We start from the raw sequence: 19,187 nt of genomic DNA, 5'->3' as shown, positions 1-19,187 counted from the left end.
CACAGCTCTTTAAAAAACTGAAAGATCTCTCCTGCTAAATGGAGAGTGAGCTGTGGGATTTAATCCTGAGCTCACTTCCAAATCGATAAATCCTGAAATGAGCTTAAAAATGATCATAAACACTTTTAAACACACGTTTGATATATTAGGGCCAATAACTAATCATGATTGTACTTTTTTTCTTTTCTTTAATTAAACTTTTAGAACAGATGATTCAACAGATAGACCTGTTGGCTTTTTTAATAACTAAATGGTTTCTTGAGTGATAATTGTGTTAATTTGGAGCACATCTAACTGGTTTTGAGTTAAATCTGTGTTTTGTCTAAATAGCGTCTTCATAGGGCAGTATAATTCGGTAACATACAGCTGAATGAAACTTAAAGTTTTGTTCCTTCTCTAAATTGTTAATTCATTTTAATTGAATGAACAATGAATGCCTGGTTTTCTGGTACATTTCAAAAATATGTTTTGTACCTTTGAAAGTTTATCAAAGTTCTGTAAAATTAAGATGATCAATTGCATGCGGTCAACACAAATTAATAAATGATTGCCCTTTTGTCTGTGTTGTATTAGGGTGAAGCTGGTCCTACTGGCGCTCGTGGTCCCGAAGGAGCCCAGGGGCCCCGTGGAGAGTCAGGCACTCCTGGATCACCTGGACCCTCTGGTGCTTCTGTAAGTGATTCCATAAACAAAAATTTGAAAATAAAAATATGCGATAAACCATATTATTAATTCAATAAACCCTGACTCCAGTCAGTTCAAAACACATTTAATTATGAAGATGATTTATTTTAGCATATTTACTTGTTTTGTCTCTTTTTCCTGCAGGGTAACCCTGGCACTGATGGTATCCCTGGAGCTAAAGGTTCAGCAGTAAGTTTTTTTTTGTTTGTTTGTTTGTTTCTGTTGTTTTTGATCAGTCAGCCAGTCGACTTCACTTCCTTTTCTCTTTCTCTCTGTAGGGTGCTCCAGGTATCGCAGGTGCTCCTGGTTTTCCTGGACCTCGTGGGCCTCCTGGACCTCAGGGAGCAACTGGACCTCTTGGGCCAAAAGGAACATCTGTACATACTTTATGACTCTGTATACTTTATTGGAACTCTGTTGTTTAGAAACTACCTGGCTTCTAATTTGGTTTACAGTACAGAAATTATGTTTGCTGCTAATTTCTCTTTCAGAATGATTAATCTGGAAAATGTCGTCCCTTCTTATTACTTCTCTTTATGTCCTCTCTGGATCTAGGGAGATCCAGGAATCCCTGGATTCAAGGGGGAAGCGGGACCAAAGGGAGAAATTGTGAGTTTTGTTTTCATTTTACTCATTTTGATTGTCAATTTTTTTTGTTTTGTTTTAAAGCAAATAAGAAATGTTATGTTCCTTCAGACAAGGCTTTTAATATTTAATCTTTTTTCTCTCACTCCAATTTGATGGTGGTTTTTCTGTACAAATTGAATTTGTTGACAGGGACCAGCTGGACCTCAGGGAGCCCCTGGCCCTCAAGGAGAAGAAGGCAAGAGAGGACCCAGAGGTGAGCCTGGTTCTGCTGGACCTCTTGGACCTCCAGGAGAAAGAGTAAGTATCAAAAATCTAATTAAACTGGTTACTTTGAAGAAAATACAACAAGTTCAATTAATACTTAACCTTTTGTTTATAATGCATGCCATGGTTACATCATGATAATGACATAGTTTCAGGGTTTTTTTTTTTAAAACTGATAAAACCGTTTTAAACCTTTATGAGCTTGTTGTTTCTGTTAAATACATATTTTATTTGTGATAAAACCATAACTCTGATTTTTTTCTTGGTTTTCTTCCTAGGGAGCTCCTGGTAACCGTGGTTTCCCTGGTCAGGATGGTCTGGCTGGTCACAAGGTGAGATATGGTTACAGAATAATATGTAACGAACATGATTCTCAACCTCAAAACTGACAGTGAGAAGACATAAAGTACACAGTTTGAAAAGAATCATTTCTATTTGACAGATATCATTTCACCTCAAGCAATATTTGATCTTCCGTTTGCTGACTGGTCCCAGTTGATCTCAATCTGCAAAGTTGACAACTGGGAAATAATTTGTTAATTATTGTCTATCATACGCCGAGAGTCAGCGACATTTTTGTCATTTTTTTTTATTGTTCCCTAGAGAGCATCAATTGAAAATGCTTTATAAACAAATTAATATTTGACTACTATTAATAATACTATTTGTTGTAGTAGTAGAAGTAGTAAAGTTTCAAGTCCCGGATGAAATTTCTAAAATATAATTTTTCAATTCTTCATAATTCTTAAATCAAGTTAAGTTGAATAAAGCAGCGTATAACTAATTAAATTACAAGGTCGATGACATGTGTAACGAGTCTGCTGACACCTCAGAGTTCGCTGATCTCAAATCAGTTTTTCACTCCTGAGTTAAAATAAAAATTAAGGAAAATATTCCTCCCCGTTTCATTTGGATTTCACTCTGATTTTCACCACCATTTAATGTAATTCTGCTTTGTGGCCACCAGATGGAAGCGTAGTTCACTTCCCCATCATGCCTATATATGACCTACATATGCCATATCACTTAGGCCAATGTCTCATTTAACATTATCTTCTCATAGACAGTTTCATTTAAAATAAAATGAATCTATCATAATTTAAGTTATTGATTCAGCAGATCAATAAAGAACTGCTGCTCACTCTTAACAGGAAAACTTATTTCCTTAGAAGTAGAAAGAAAGTTGTGCCACCCACCAATTTGGGCCTAACTGAATGCTTTTCTTTTTTTTCTTTCTTTTTTTATAGGGAGCCCCAGGTGAGCGCGGACCCCCTGGGGCCAGCGGTGCCAAAGGAGCCACTGGTGACCCTGGCCGTCCTGGAGAGCCTGGTCTTCCTGGTGCAAGGGTAAATTACGCTCACAGTGTTCTGTCAGTTCGCACTTCACAAATCCCCCTGGTTAAATCCTAATTAAGTCTTATTTATAGTTCATCACCTAAACATCTAGTTTACAACATGACCTACTTTTCATTCATTCATCATTTTAAATGAAATAAAGCCTTTAAAAATATGTAGAGCATGACATCATTCAGTCGTTGGCCAACTGATTATTTCATTTAATAGTATTTGCAGCCATGCTCCTGCAGCTTATTTACATCAGTTTAATTATTTTTCTTCTCTTCTCACTGACAAATAAAAATATCAGTAAAGCTGCTCTCATCCACATTCACGCAGCTTCAGTGGGAAAAAAAATTATTTTGCATAATTTAAACACATCTGCGCTGTTGTTTTGGTTGTGCTTGTTAAAACAGAACACGAAAATCTACTGCTGTTCTCACTCCCTTCCTGCAGCAGGCTCCACTGTGGAAAAAAAGTGAAGCTGGATTAAAGTTTGGCCTAAAAGTCTCTGAAAAAGCCAACATATTCCTAACACTTAGAGCTGCAGCATGAAGTGTGTGCAGCAGAAGAAGCAGCCATATGTACAAACTTGAGAGTTAGCTTTACTATCTTAGCATTTAAGTTGATGTCATATTAAATAAATAACAGTAAATACTTGGTTACTTTCAATTAGGAGATAAATAAAAGACAGTAACATGCTATGAAATACAATCCATTAAGCAGGTGCAATTAAAGTCACAAACAGACTTAATGCAAAGTTTTGGTAAGGATTTCATGTGTTTGTCTTGACTCTTCTTAAATTCTTTCTCTCAGCTTTTTTTATTCGCTCTTTTGGATTGTAGCTTTCAGATTTAAAACTAAATCACTGTACACCAGGTGCTGCTTTTACAGCAGGTAGACAGGACATATAAATCAAGCTTGTTCCTCAAAGCTTGATCAAAATGAGTAATTTTAATTCTCACTTGCGCAGCACTTTTTCTAGCTCCTGCAGTGATTAAATCGCTTCACACTTGCATAAACACACAGTGTTGTAGTTGCCTTCCTTTGCTCTCATTCACATGTCTTCCTTAATTGTTGAACTGCTGCTTTCTGCATAAATTACCAGTCTGATGTGTAAATGCTGTTTTCCACAGGGATTTGTTTTTTCCTACCAGCCGTGTTTTGTGTGTGTTTTAATAGAGTTGTCTCTTCGTTCATGTGTTTTGTTTTGTTTTGTTTTTTGTTCTCGATCTGTGACAGGGTCTGACTGGTCGTCCTGGTGATGCTGGACCTCAGGGCAAAGTTGGGCCTTCTGTAAGTGCAATCGTTTGTGTAACAGATGTATGAATGCATTTCAAGTATTTAATTTTTTTATTATTATTATTATTGTTAGCTCGATGGAATTATTAGTTGTAATAATGACTTAAAACCTTGACGTGCTTTAAATCTAAGATTTAACAGAAAAGACAATTATATTATTAATTGTGAATGAACTCTATGTGCTCCTATTTTTGACACTATTGTTCCATTTCATCATTTATTACTTTATTTCTCTTTTAGGTAAGAAATTTTGTAAGGCAAATATATACAGAAATCTTCAAATCTTGAAATGAAATTTAATTTATCTGTACACAATTTTCCAAAAACTTCCAATATATTTTCAATTATTTCGATTCTAAACACTGTTTGGACCAACTCAGAATAAGTTGTTGGCAGATATTTTTATATTAAGACACATTTGCTTACAAAATGATCCCTTTTATGTGATTCCATTTTGCAACCAAACACAGTAAGGCATGAAACGATGCAAGCTGAAATTACAAAAGGCTAAAATGACCAGAACAAAGAAGGAATCACAACAAATAACAGTTTTTTCCCCAATAATAAGCTTCTTTAAAGTCGTAGCAGTCTTCTGTAAACTCATATTGTCCAAATTAAATGAGAGGTGGTGAACATTTCCACCTACGTACTTTAATGTCATTTAGCCCCGTAGAAGCTGCAAACAATTGCAAGGTTTTGTCTCTAATAAAAGGACTACATCATCCTCTAAACAATAAAAGAAAATGTAATGTGTTTACATTTTTCATTTTTTCTAAGCAAAAAAAATAACAATCCGTCAGCCCATGCATGTGTGTGTGTGTTTAATATCTCATATAAAACAGCCAGGGAGGGACTTGTAACTCAATAATAACTGTACGAAATGTGCACAGCCATTATTCATCTGCTTCAATGTGATTATTGCCACAGCTTTTACATGAAAACGCACTAACAAATCATTCTGACTCCGCTCAGACATTTTCTGTCTTCATTTTGATATTTTCCCTCAATATTGGTTTCATGTCACTGCATCCTTAGCTTTACTGTCACATCTAAAACATTTCAATCTTCATCCGCTGTTTGTGATTTTGATTTGATTTGAATTTGCCAGGGAGCTCCAGGTGAGGACGGACGTCCAGGACCCCCCGGCCCTCAGGGAGCCAGAGGACAGCCTGGTGTCATGGGGTTCCCTGGACCCAAAGGAGCAACTGTAAGTATTACAAGCAAAGTTAAATGTGTCCTCCATGCGACAAGATGATTTATCTGGTCATTATGTCTATTTGGACATAGTGCAAATGATAGATGACTTCCTGAAAATATATTCATGAAACAAAATCATACAGTAGACTGGATTAGCACCATCTGACTTGCTCTGCTGCACCAACATATGCAGCTTCTCCTCTCTATAAATAGGTGCAGCACCGAGCTCGGCCGCAGTGGCATATTGACTGACAGGTGCTTCTTATTTTTACTGTTAACAGGGTGAATCTGGCAAATCTGGTGAGAAAGGACTGGCTGGAGCTCCTGGTCTGAGAGTAAGTTGATGTTTTCTGTGTTTATTCATATGCAAAAATGTATTTCTGAGGATTTTAAGAAAGAAATCATATTGCTAGTGCCTTGTAGTGTCTGCTATAAAATATCTTTCACAAAGATCAGTATGAAGTATTGATTAATTGTGGAAAGCAACTATTTTTAGATTATTTTCATTTCAAAGCTCAGCATTTTGCACATCTTCTATTGTAGGAGTGAATTGCATTGCAGTTCTGTTAAACTCTGACCCTGACTCGGCTGGAGAATTGTGTTAAAAAAGCTCAGTTATACCTCTGAGATGTCTGTCAGCTAATAGCATCACCTTTGGCTTTGGCTAAACTCATGATACCTATCTTTTCACTCTCTTCAGGGTCTGCCCGGAAAAGATGGAGAAACGGGCGCGGGTGGACCCCCTGGCCCTGCTGTACGTATCTTCATCTCCCCACCCGACTCTGTTCAGCTTCTACACTGATGCTATCTCTTCTTTTTCTAAGTCTACACTTGGAAACATCATTCAGTACCTCAATTTCCCCAGACTATGTCTACAATAGCTCTGTCTGGAACAAAAAAAAAAAAGTCCTTGACACTTATGTCTGAGCATTATGGGATGGCAACAGTGACTCACAGACCATCAGCCAACATGGAATGTTTTTTTTTTCAAGGCATTAATGTATATTTCACATAAAAGAATGAGAATTAGAACATTTATGGCATCATTGAAACATGTTTTTGATATTTTTTCATCATCATAAAGCCTACATTAATTGCATTAATTGATTGTGTGTTTAGGGCCCCGCTGGGGAGAGAGGAGAGCAAGGACAGCCTGGTCCCTCTGGTTTCCAGGTACGTCTATATTTGATTTATACTTAAATTCATTTATTCAGCTTTTTGAATTGTACAGGTTCCATTGTTAATTTACTGGATTCAGGAGTTCATCTACCAACCATTTCTTCTTCTTTTCTGTGTGCAGGGTCTTCCAGGACCTCCTGGCCCTCCCGGTGAGGGAGGCAAACCGGGAGACCAGGTTGGTACAATTTTTTTGGGTACAGCTGAAAGGTCACAACTTGCCCAGTAACACAGGAAAAGAATCTTTGTATGGAATTTGCAGAAATGTTCCTACATCTTCCTGCAGGTATATACTGGTTTACAGTGTAAACCAGTATAAGTGACACCACAGAATTTACTCTAAATATTAACGTGTGTTATGGTTTACAGAAATAAATGAATCAGTGAACATATTTATTTTTCTCTAAAGCTATGTTTTAAAAAAAAGTTCAAACTGTGTCTTTTTCCAAACTCCTGCTGCAGCTAGCTGTGCTACATTGCAACGCTGGCTTGTGTATAAACAAAAAGTGGAGATTTAGTTTTAGCCATCACTTCATCAAGTGTTTTACAAAGTATGTTAGAATTTACATCCAAGAAAAATTTACTTTTGCTGCAGCTTAGTATTTCAACAGGAGAGTTTTTTTTTTTTTTTGCTCTATAAAGTTTCTTTTGCCTCCAACGTAGGTGGCTGCTCCCTCTTACTTTTCATGCTAATTATAGTGCCAAGAGAAACAGCAGCAGTTTTCAGTCAGAAGCTTAAACACAGTTCATCTGTATCAGATAATGCAGCTGCTCTAACTTTAACCAAGTTCTGTCTAAAAAGGTTTGACGCCATAAGCAAAAAAAATAGAAATAGAAATAGAAATAGAAATAGCCTATATTTTTTAAAAAGTTATCAAGTACCTCCTGTTAATATGAGTCAGAGAGCATTTATATAACAGCAATATATTTCTACACTCAATAGTTGCACTGTTGACACTCAAACATCCTGATCTTCTGCTCTTTACTGTCTGCTTGTCTCTTTAGGGCGTTCCAGGAGAAGCTGGAGCTGCTGGTGCCACTGGACCCAGAGTAAGTCCCTGCGATTTCACTTAAACTGGTCGGTCAGGTGGTTACCACAAAGGGTTAAAGAGATGTGTCATTAAAAGGTTAAAATTTCTGATATCTGATTTTTGACAACGTTTTACCTTCCGATTCTTAGTTGGGCCAATTTCAACGCAAAAAGACACAAGAACAGCATCGAAAAGCCTTTGGTTGTCATTAGAGATATCACAAGGAGAGGCAATGTGATGTCTTTTGTGTGTGAGAGAAATAGCACAGTAAAATAGGGATATTTCAAAGTAAGACTTGCAGGGTTTTAAGTTGTCCTTAGATTATTTATATTAGCCTGATTAGAGTGGTTAACATTTCTTGGTGAAATTCATCTTTGCTTTAGCTCTCAGATTTCCAAAAGGCTGTAAACATTTTATGACGAGGTGAAAAACTCAATATGTAAAACAGACCAAACTTGCTCAAAGTCCTGCTCTCTCTCGCTTTCCGACAGCCTGAATGAACATGTTTTATTTACTTCTTACATGTCTGCTCTTGAGTTCATTTGTAAACCTCCGCCACTGAAAATAGCTAACTTTGAATGTTTTTCACTCAGTAAGGGCATCCAAACTGTAGATTTGCCAGGGTTACATGTCAGCTCATACATAATGTGGCCTCCAATCAATAAAGTATTTTAGCTTTTAGTTTACTTACCCATTTCTGGCCAACAGTTGATTTTTCTGTGTGTTACTGATGGTTTTTAATCGTTGCTGTGCCCCTTTTCAGGGAGAGCGTGGTTTTCCGGGAGAGAGAGGAGCTGCTGGAACGCAAGGTTTGCAGGGACCCAGAGGTCTGCCTGGGACTCCTGGAACTGACGGTCCCAAGGTGAGTTCAGACCAGGACTGTTATCCAGTCAACGGGTTTCGATCAGGTGCGCCTACACAGCTGGCAAACATGTTACTAGGTATCTGTATCACCTGCAACAGCCGACATAGATCAACCTGAGGAGATGAGTGACTGACTAATTACGTCGTCTGTTTTTGTGTTTTATATAATTTTACTTTTGGTGATTTCCTAAGAAAGTTATTGGGAGAGTTACCTCACCCCAATCTAGTTCTTAATTGTCTGGTGATTTGTCAGAAGATGACAGTCTAATGGAAGTCTAAATTACCTCTGGGTCATGAAACAGCACCCCCGTTCAGTATTCTTGATGACGAACATTTCATTTCATAAAAGGGAATTAACTTTGTGGTGCCTTAGTGACTCCGAGGCAGCTCTTACCAAATTATAGCTCATGGGTTTGACGTTATTAACAGGGGTTCTAAGGGAAAAACTCTGTTGTGTTCCTAATTGTACCCTAAAATTCAGAAAATAATCCAAATTGAGTTTGACAAAGCATCCCTGTTGCACAGTTCTTAACACCAGAAAAAGTTGTTTTGCTCGTTCAACAGTTAGAGTTCCAGCAAACATCCAGACTGGGATTAATGCACTTCTGGACCTTTTTAATCTCTCCCTTTTGCTCATATTTCTTTTCTTAGTTTATGTACTGTCCAATACCATCAGCTTTCATTCTGTCTCTGCAATAAAAAACAGGAAACCTCAGTTTTTGAATCGAATCATGCGTTTTTGCATCTCTGTCAACTCCTTGTGGAGCAGTAATTTGTCACTAGTGCATCGAGGGTGGAAAGAGCTCACAGCAGTAGCGGCTCTCGATCGTTTGGTTTATTATCAGCTCAGATTTTAATCCCAGTTTATAGATTTTTTTTTCCTGTGAGGTCAGACAGGAGCGGATAGAGAGGATGAGGATTAGAGCCAGCATGAGTGCGATGATGGCGATGGGGGTGGGGTGAACAGACATTCTGTAGGTGGTATTAAAAAAAAAAAGAAAGCAGCAGATTTATTGCACAAGCCACACTGCTCTGTACGTCACTCACTTGGCCTTGAGTAAACAGTAGCTTGAAAGTACCCAAAGGAGAAATTGCTGCAGCGTGAGCCCTGCTGTTAGCCGTAATAACACGAGATAGGATCGAGATATGGTGTGCATCTGAAGCCGAGCAGAATAGACTCTGTATAAATCTTACAAGTTCTGACCAGGAATGGGCCTGATGCAGCCACTTCAAAAAAAAGAAAAAAAAGAAAAAAAAATCAAAGACTGCCTTTTCCTTAATTTGTTTTTTTGCCTTTGAACTGCAGAATAGAGTTTGTCCTGACAAGAGCCACCTTTCTTTTACTAAAAGAGCAATAAGGGGCTACATATAACTCTAACTTTATTTGTAATTAACTGACTGACTTATAAGCATAAAGTATTACTTCTACTTTGTTGTGATTTGGATCAAGTTATTTTATTTTTCCTGTCCTTTGATAGCTTTGGAAACAAAGCACCACATCAGAAATGGGTTTGGTCCTTTGTTGAAGCAGACAGATTTTCTTTTTTTTTTCTTACCCTCAAATGTCATCATTATTTTATTATGTTTTCAACCAACTGAAAAGTTTTAGCAAAAGCAATTGAAAATGTGTCAGAAAACACAAAAGTATCTTTTTGAATTAGATGTAAGCACCTGGTGTAGAAGCTTTCAGCGAGTTATTCATGAACTGAAAGCTTGAAGTAAGTTTTTAGTGACTGTCTCAACTCGCTGCTGCTCCTAGACTGAGCTGTCTGCTTTAATCCATGACCCCTAACAGGGAGCCATTGGACCTGCTGGAGGTCCAGGAGCTCAGGGTCCACCAGGCCTGCAGGGTATGCCAGGAGAGAGAGGAGCTGCTGGCATTCCTGGACCCAAAGGAGACAGGGTAAGCTCTGACGGGACCATGTCTTTTAAAAATTAAGGATATTTGGACATAACACATGATTGATTGATTATTTATTAACCTCTTCTCTCTGCAGGGTGATGTTGGAGAGAAAGGACCTGAAGGTGCTCCTGGCAAAGATGGCGCCAGAGTATGGGATAGTCACTTATTTCATTTTTTTTTTAAATGATAAAACTTTGTAAAAATAATTTAAAAGGACAAAACAGTTTCAATGGCCAATGTTTAAATGGCCTTAAAATAAGAGTCTTCATTTTTCAGCGCTCAAAACAAGCTAAGTATTGTCTGGATTAATTGTTTTTCTTTCTGATTTGCAGGGTCTTACTGGTCCAATTGGTCCTCCTGGTCCTGGTGGTCCAAATGGCGAGAAGGTAAGTAATATTTCTTTCTTTCTGAAAACGCTTTATTGCTGAAATCAACAGTTAAAGCTATGAAGCAGCCACTGACTGCATATTAACAAGTTACTTAATGTGTTTTGCTGGTGATGTATATGTGATTCTTGTAGGGTGAATCTGGACCTGCTGGACCATCTGGACCTGCTGGTGTTCGTGGTGCACCTGTGAGTGTTGCAGTTCCAGACAGTTTAAGTTTATTAAAAAAAGAAACTGTTTCAGCTGTACAATAAGGTGCATTAACTGTACTTGAGTTATTATTTAGGATCTTTCATTAGTCATAAGGTTACAAATCTTCTTTGATAACTGGGAGAACAGGAATGTTCTTTCAATAAACGTTTTTGGTTTATCTTCATCTTTCAGGGAGACAGAGGAGAGACTGGACCTCCTGGGCCTGCTGGGTTTGCTGGACCTCCTGTAAGTTTAATTAAAAACAAGAACACAATTCTACTGGGAAATGTTACTTAAGAACAAAAAAAACAAAAAAAATAGAAAAAAAATAATTGTTAGAGATTTCAATCCCATTTTAAATTGTAACAATTACTCACATCTAAACTAGCATACAACTTGATTTTATTTATGATAGTAATGCAAACATCTAATGTTTGAAAGTGAGAAAGACGGAGTTTAACTGTGATAGTAGGTCAGTGTAGAGACTCAGATGTTTATACTATTCCTTTGCTATGGTTTGATGTGCAGAATTACCTCTCTGAAATAAGCAAGACCTGAAATGAAAATGACATAAGCAGCAGATCCAGCATTAGTGGTGCTTTCACAAACATTTGCCATACAATTTGCATTAATTTACCACCTTCTGCCCATTGCCAGTTAATGTGTCTGTGGAAAATGTTCTGCACATTATCCCAGATCCACTATCTGGTTTGGACAGTAAGTGGATTCGGTAAGTCAGAAAGTAGAGAAAACCATAAGTGACGTAAATGTTCCTTATTTCTGTAAATAGAGTCCATATTGCCGTATTAGAAAGGATGCTGCTACCTTTGATGTTTTGTTGTTGACTTCAAATAGTCCACACATGGAGTCCATAATTTTCAAAAGCAAAATTACATATTTAATTTTATCAAAGTGCCTGATATATTTCAGCTTATTTTACTCTTGAAAGCTGAGCGTCTTCGCCTTGGTATCTTGTGTATTTTATGTGCTTTTTTTTTTTTTTTTTGATCCACCGAGTAACTGTCCTTCCTAAGACGGTTGTTTTCAGAAGTGTTCCTGAGCTCTGCTCTCCATGGGAAGAAATGTTTTTGTTTGTGCTGCAGTGCATCCTGAGGCCCTATAGATAACAGGCACTCCGGATAGATTTTCCATTTGCCACCTTGCCTCTTGTCCCCCTGAGATTTTTGATGTTGTGCGATTCCTTTGATGATGTCGGGAGCTGTAGATGATGTGACTCCATTATAGGTGGACACATCAGACTATTTTCTCATACCTACAGTTAAAATTAATATTTAGATATACTGCCTGATTGTATCATTTATGTAAACACCCAGATTCATCTATAGAATCCAACCCTATTTTTCTAAAACAGAATACATCCTTAATGCAGAATAGGAGAAGATACACTTCCATCACAATAACAAACTTCTATTTTGTTTGATATCTTTTTTACATTTTGAACCATGATGAAAAATAATGAGTTCTTATACTGATTCAGGATGTGTGTCGGGTTATCATGATCTTCTGCACACCCCTAAGCACAGACTGATCATATTTGTTGTGTACATCCTACTACATTCATTGATACTGCAACCAGATTGCTATACTAAGCTTAAAACACAATAATACTCTCAGTCTGCTAGGAGTTCCTTTCAATTTTTAGCTCAAATCTCACACAATTTCAGATCATCTCAATTCAGTTTATTTGAATCTCAAGGTAATTTGTAAACATTCATATACAAATATATGTCTACTGTCTACATACATTTTAGACCTAAATTCAGTTCAAACCCATCTAAATTACTCCAGTACAGTCCAGTACCATATTCAGATCCAATTTCATAGTATAATTAAATATCATCAGTTTCACTTCATTATTTACTATCAAATGGTAGAAGTTATCTGTCTAAGGAGGCCTGGTCAATTAACAATCAGCCTTAGCAAGCATGCGGCGACAGTGGAGCAAAATCACTATGCATTACCAGAAGAAAATATCTGAATAAAGACCAACTGTACACAAGATGTCACTTTTTTAGCTTTAAATGATAACGTGATTAAATTTTTTCAACTATAATTACTACAATTAAATGTCTTAGCAAATTTATTAGCCTCCAAATTCTTCTTAAAGTAAATTTCTTCAGCACGCTTTAAACTTGAAACTGCACACCTCCTTATCATCTTTATAATTGGATTACTGCACTGAAATCGGTTTGGCATCATTTGTCATTCTCTGTGTTAATGAGAGAAGACAAAAAAAGTTGCCATTTTGATCACGTAGAAGTGAAAATCCAGGTTTCATTAACTTTCCTTTCTCTATCAAATAGAGACGTTCGCCACATTATAACATGACATCTACCTGACACATCATTTCCTTTTCATTGACACTATCTGAAAACGCTCAAATGTGACGCTGCCTTTGCCAGTCTTTTCCTCCAATTTAATTACGCTGTCTTGTTTCTTTAGCGTATAATTATTTGGAAAGATATGAGTTTACAGACTGTCAGAAGCCATAGCTTTCTATCATTTCATTTATTCTTACACTCTAGACAGAAATCCCTTGAATGGTTTTCATAAGTCACATCCTTTCAAATGGATTTCATCAATACATTTGTTAGAACAACATTTATCTCAAGGCTTTTCCCCCTACAGAATACAACTATGATTAATTATAGATTTTATGTCAGCCTGAATACTCCTGCTGCTCTGTAAATATTCTCCATTCACAGCTTACATGCTGTAACATCACGGCTCATCACCCGAAACACTGAAAACAAACAACCAAAATTTTCTGCAGCTTTTTTTTTTAAAGTTTGTGTCAGTTTTTCTCTGGAGCCTGTCACATTTTTAATCAAGTTTTTTTTTCATCAAAGACGTACATCTGCCACTGTCCTTACTGGGCTGTGCAAAAAGATTGATGCCGTTTGAAGCATTTCACATTTTGTAAAGTTGCAGCCACAAACGTCAGTGCACTTCATTGAGATTTTATGTGATAGACCAGTGCAAGCTGGTGGTTAATTGTGAAGTGAAGTGGAAAGAAAAGGATTTATGGAGGGTTTTCACGCTGAGCTCTGTATAGTCTGTCTTCCAAAAACGTAAAGACTGTGGCATAACTTCAAACCCTCCAAGACGTAGCTGACAACCTAAGCTGACAGTTCAGGCAAGGAGAGCATTAATCAAAGTGCCATCAAGATGCTTATGTTAACGGTGGAGGACCTGCAGAGATCCACTGCTGGGAGAATCAGTCCAGAGGACAACCATTAGTCATTCACTCCACAAATCTGGCTTTTATGGAAAAGTGGATAGCAGAAAGCCATTGTTCAAAGTAGATTACTAGGGTTGTCATTTAAAATGCGCCACAAGCCACATAGATGATGAAATAAATATTTGTAAAGAAGTGCTCTGGTGAGGGGATAACAAAGATTAAAAACCTTCACAACATCCTGGATACACTTTCTCCGCTGTGAAGCACAGGGATGGCACAATCATGCAGTGTGGAAACTATTCCTAACAGAGACAGCAGGACATTAAATAACTTAAAATTTAGGCAGAGGTTCACCTCTCAGCAGAACAATGACCCTAAAGATCCAGACTGGGCTAAAACAGCATATGTGAATAGAGTTTATACCAAAGCATATACTTTGTACATGTGCTAGAATGGCCCTGTCAAAGTCAAGAACAATTGGGACTTTAAAAATTGGTCACAGACCCTCCTCATCCAATCTGGCTGAGCAGGAGCTTTTTGCAAGGAAGAGTAGCCAATAAAATCCAGTCTTTATGTTTTGTAGAGCTGATAGAGACACATGTCAGTATTGAGTCTTGAGTCAGAAGAGCAGAAACCAACATGAAGAATCAACTGATCACTAGTTTACATCACGCTTATTAAATGCTGAATGTGAGAAAAAGCTTCAGGTATGCACATCCTGTTTTATTGCCAGGGAGCCGATGGTCAGCCTGGAACCAAAGGAGAGCAGGGAGAAGCAGGACAGAAGGGAGATGCTGGAGCCCCTGGACCCCAAGGACCATCCGGTGCCCCTGGCCCTTCGGTAAGTTTCATTATCAACACAGCTGCTAATCTGCAACATTTCGGTTTGTTCAGATCTAAATGAATGGGGATTTAACCCTAAAGGCTGCCTGACTGCTGCTATAGGGAAAGCAGAGGCACTTCCTGACATTTATTCTTATAAGTGACAATGTGTGCACCCAATCAAGCAGAAATGTATTTTTTTATCTCTTTGTTGAACATTCATATACAGCAAACACTAATGGATTGTTCCACACCTGCCATGAAACATAAAAATGTTCATGAAACAAAAGAAATAAGGCCATATTCTGATTTACAGTTCTGCTTTGATCCTAGGGTCCTACAGGTGTTTCTGGACCTAAAGGTGCTCGTGGTGCCCAGGGTCCTCCTGTAAGTGTCTTTTTGAAAATATATTATTTTGTTGGCTGCTTCGCCAAAAAAGAGCCTGTTGCTCTCACTTGCATGAATTGCTTAGTGATGATACTATTGTCTACTCTGTTAGGGTGCCACTGGTTTCCCTGGAGCTGCTGGGCGAGTTGGACCTCCTGGCCCCAACGTAAGTTCACCGCTTTGTTCACTCTACCTCTGCTCATCCACTTTACTCTGCAATGAAAACAGTAGTAGTAATATTAATTACATATAATACAGCGTAAATCCAATCAAACAAACAAGACAAAAGTATTTAGGAAAAAATTATTTCATAAATAGAAACTGCTAATTAAACAGAAAATATCAAGTTTTCTAACAAGAAAAAAAAAATTCAACTTACATAAAATTCAATTTGGGGGCTGAAAAAAAAATCTGTTTATAAAAAATATGCCCAAAAAAAGAAATGGAAACCTTTATTGGTATTAAATCAGTCTACCCCTTTTTTTATGTGCTAATCAGCTTTTTCATAACTCTTCTTATCTTTGATTTGACTTCCAGTCAGAAACAGATGCTGGTCACAATAAACTACTAATATAAACCTGACTCTGTTGGAGGTATGAATAATTTTGGGTTGAAGTATAGCTGCAGGACGTTCTGTGTCATCTTTGATATCTTGGATACATCCATTTCCTGCCTCTTAGGTTAAAAGAGATGTAAGCTGTGTGCTATCAGCATGGAAATAAAAAATCATACTATGCCTGCAGATAACATGTCACAGACGTGGCAAGTACAAAGTAAAGATGGGAGGTCTAAAAATAAACCTCTGAAGTACTCCAAAGGTCATCTTCATTAGGGATAACTGACATTTAAGGTATCTCTCCTGAAAATAAGAGTGAAATAACCTTCACTGTTATTTGAAATGATTTAATAAAATCTAGTGATCCAGTGATTAGATAAAATGTACCCTCTTTGTTAACAATGCAATTGTAGGTAGTGTGTGTGGTAAGGTTGGATAGTGGTAGTTTTTGACATGGACAATTTGAGATAAGTATCAAATGCTGATCTTTAGAATATTAGATTAATTTTCCCAGCCTGATTTGGTATTCTATAAGTAGCTGTAAAGCATTTACCCTTCCTGACCCGACACCACCCACACACACACACGCACGCACGCACGCGCGCGCGCACACACGCGCACACACACACACACACACACACACATTGCCAGAATAGTTTGTCTAAAGCAGCAGGACTTTCTTTAGATAATTGCTTACAATAAAGTGTGTTGAAGACAACACTTTTTGTTGTCGCTGTAAATGGACTCTGTAAACAGAAATATTTATCTGTCAGCTTGCGCTCAAAATGAGACCTACTTTATATGTTTTATTCAAATGCTTGGCAGGGTAATCCTGGACCCGCAGGTCCTGCTGGCCCTCCTGGTAAAGACGGACCAAAAGGAGTGAGAGGAGACGGTGGACCTCCAGGCAGACAGGGTGACGCTGGACTACGCGGTCCCGCAGGAGCTCCAGGAGAGAAGGGCGACCCTGGAGAGGACGGTCCCCCTGTGAGTGTGCTGCACCTCCTCCTATAAGCACCCAGGACACAGACTTTTACATAATGTGGAAATCTGTGACCTTGTTATGCTGAAAATAACACTATGGTTCCTGTTGCACCCACCTACTGTTGCATGTAGGTGCAAGTCTAAAGAGAAGAAAATATTTTAATGTATTTGTTTTTTGCATTTTGAGCCACTTTTATGTTTTCCTTTCAAGCCGGACAGCCAATTTTAGCAGTAATGGACACGCTCACCACTAATACACAGAGCTGTCGGTGTCCATCACTGACTCTAATAGCAGACTAAGATGTGACGGCACAAGGCAGCACAATCCGGTGACAGTGTAAGAATGGAGCCCCAGCCCTTTTACTTCAGAGCTGCACACAAACACACACAAACACGCATACACACCAGTTACAAATAGATGACAAGTTCTGTCAAGATAATGACAGGTTGTGTCCCGAGGGCGGAGGCTCCAACTCTGAGGCAGTGCTGCATTGAGTCCATCTCTTCCTATAGACTTCATCCTGTGTATGAAATCCTGAGCCCAGCATCAGCACATCAAAGCTTTGTCTGCCTCATGGTGCGTCTCAGCTGTCACTTACAGTCAGGTGTTCACTGTGAACATGATTTCAGGAGCTGCAAGACATTTTGACAGAGCAGCCTCTGGAGCTGAGGATGACGTAGACCAGAGAGGTGATGGAGAGATTCATTTGCAACTCCGACTGGGAATAAAATATTGCGTTGAGAGTGATGGAAGATATACACCTATCATGCCTTGGAAGTGACTTAGAAAAAAATAATGACCGAGTGGCTCAAGATGTGTTATGTGAGAGACATCTACCACAGTAGTGATGAGTTTTCTGTTGTTTTTATTTTCCACTCAGGGTCCGCTAGGTCCCTCGGGTCCTCAGGGATTGGCTGGTCAGCGCGGTATTGTTGGTCTACCCGGGCAGAGAGGTGAAAGAGGTTTCCCTGGTTTGCCTGGGCCTTCTGTAAGTAACATGAAATCACATGACCAAGCACATTCAAACTTAAATTCTGCAAGTCAAATACAGGTGGAGATTAAAAATTTAGACAAAAGACAAAAATTTAAACGTGAGCAATAAAAAGCACAAAACAGACTAAAAACTAAACAAGAGCACATTATATGGCATCAAACATACTTTGCTTGTCGTTTTTTCTAATTCATATTAAAATATTTCCTATAATTGAGTCAGACCTGTGGGAGAATGAGCTTTACTGGGCTGTTGTTGTGAAACTGGTCATGAGGAAGATGTAAAATGTGATGTAGCATGTCTTAAATACATAACTTTTTCTTCTTAGAAAAATGAACAAAACAAATACAACTTTAAAATATAAAAAGGGACACAAACTCATATGTTAGCTCTTTGGATGCTAAATTTAGCATGTTTACTACCCTTGTATGGATGAAACCACAGCTCAGCCCGCATTGCGATTTTTGACATGCACCAATAAAATTTGATGCCAGTTCTTTTTGCTGTGTTTCAACAGACACATAAACACCTTCAAAAGATCTCAAAACTGCTTTTGCAGCAGCTCCTGCAAGGGTGTGCATGTCTCCATGAACACATTGTCTCTCGAGGCCACAGACACACACACAGGCAGAGAGTCAGAAGGTGAAAGCATCATCAACCCTGCTGTCACGGCTGTTAATAAATATTAATGAATCTGCCATATGAGCACAATACTGACTGTTTTGGCACTCTGTAAAGTAAATGTGGGGAATCAGCAGATGTGCTCTGGACTGACAATCTGCTGTGTCCTAATTTGATCAGTCAGAACGCATCTCACGTCAACCAGGGCTTTTCCCCTCATGTTTCTGTCTGATGGAGATTACACCACGACATGTGACTGAAGAGCTTCCCCTGCTTACATCCAACATTTTTTTGATATATGACATGAACCACATCCCCTACTTACAACATCTCAGCGGGCATGTCCCCACCATCAATTATTCACCAGCATGCATGAAGGGGATTCCAGTAAATCAAAATAAACCCACCAAGGAATGAGCTTTCAATGACAGATGGGACTGCAGATTAGGCTTCATGTTCAAAGCAAAGTGTGATTTTTTTTGTTGTTGTTGTTGTCAAAGACTAATTGTTACTGTTATAAACTGTTTAAACCCAACAGCTGAGTGTATTTGTATAAATTATCTGGTATGAATGTGATTGGATGTTGTTTCTCTTTTTGTGAACAGACAAAAAATAGAAAAAAACACATTGCTACTAAGATTTTCTTTTCATACCATAAAAGATAATGACATGACAAGTAGCAACAGAAAAATGCTGGAGTTA

General features: G+C 38.2%; 1 protein-coding gene across 3 annotated transcripts in view; it reads left to right on the top strand.

Annotated features, from left to right (window-relative positions):
- Positions 1 to 19,187, top strand: part of col2a1b (collagen, type II, alpha 1b) — a 49,720-nt gene that overhangs the window by 23,143 nt on the left and 7,390 nt on the right. For all 3 annotated transcript variants that reach the window (XM_007549035.2, XM_016670252.1, XM_007549027.2), the window contains 25 exons: positions 574 to 672; positions 829 to 873; positions 963 to 1,061; positions 1,240 to 1,293; positions 1,462 to 1,569; positions 1,815 to 1,868; positions 2,784 to 2,882; positions 4,113 to 4,166; positions 5,281 to 5,379; positions 5,651 to 5,704; positions 6,070 to 6,123; positions 6,489 to 6,542; positions 6,670 to 6,723; positions 7,551 to 7,595; positions 8,340 to 8,438; positions 10,236 to 10,343; positions 10,438 to 10,491; positions 10,676 to 10,729; positions 10,864 to 10,917; positions 11,114 to 11,167; positions 14,857 to 14,964; positions 15,279 to 15,332; positions 15,445 to 15,498; positions 16,714 to 16,875; positions 17,754 to 17,861. In XM_007549035.2, coding sequence (XP_007549097.1) covers positions 574 to 672; positions 829 to 873; positions 963 to 1,061; positions 1,240 to 1,293; positions 1,462 to 1,569; positions 1,815 to 1,868; positions 2,784 to 2,882; positions 4,113 to 4,166; positions 5,281 to 5,379; positions 5,651 to 5,704; positions 6,070 to 6,123; positions 6,489 to 6,542; positions 6,670 to 6,723; positions 7,551 to 7,595; positions 8,340 to 8,438; positions 10,236 to 10,343; positions 10,438 to 10,491; positions 10,676 to 10,729; positions 10,864 to 10,917; positions 11,114 to 11,167; positions 14,857 to 14,964; positions 15,279 to 15,332; positions 15,445 to 15,498; positions 16,714 to 16,875; positions 17,754 to 17,861 — 1,881 coding nt within the window. The remainder of the gene's footprint in view (positions 1 to 573; positions 673 to 828; positions 874 to 962; positions 1,062 to 1,239; positions 1,294 to 1,461; positions 1,570 to 1,814; positions 1,869 to 2,783; positions 2,883 to 4,112; positions 4,167 to 5,280; positions 5,380 to 5,650; positions 5,705 to 6,069; positions 6,124 to 6,488; positions 6,543 to 6,669; positions 6,724 to 7,550; positions 7,596 to 8,339; positions 8,439 to 10,235; positions 10,344 to 10,437; positions 10,492 to 10,675; positions 10,730 to 10,863; positions 10,918 to 11,113; positions 11,168 to 14,856; positions 14,965 to 15,278; positions 15,333 to 15,444; positions 15,499 to 16,713; positions 16,876 to 17,753; positions 17,862 to 19,187) is intronic.

The sequence above is a fragment of the Poecilia formosa genome, unplaced genomic scaffold, assembly GCF_000485575.1.
Source record: "Poecilia formosa unplaced genomic scaffold, Poecilia_formosa-5.1.2 Scaffold2, whole genome shotgun sequence".
Taxonomy (NCBI): Eukaryota; Metazoa; Chordata; class Actinopteri; order Cyprinodontiformes; family Poeciliidae; genus Poecilia; species Poecilia formosa.
This window is presented reverse-complemented; position numbering and strand designations above follow the sequence as displayed.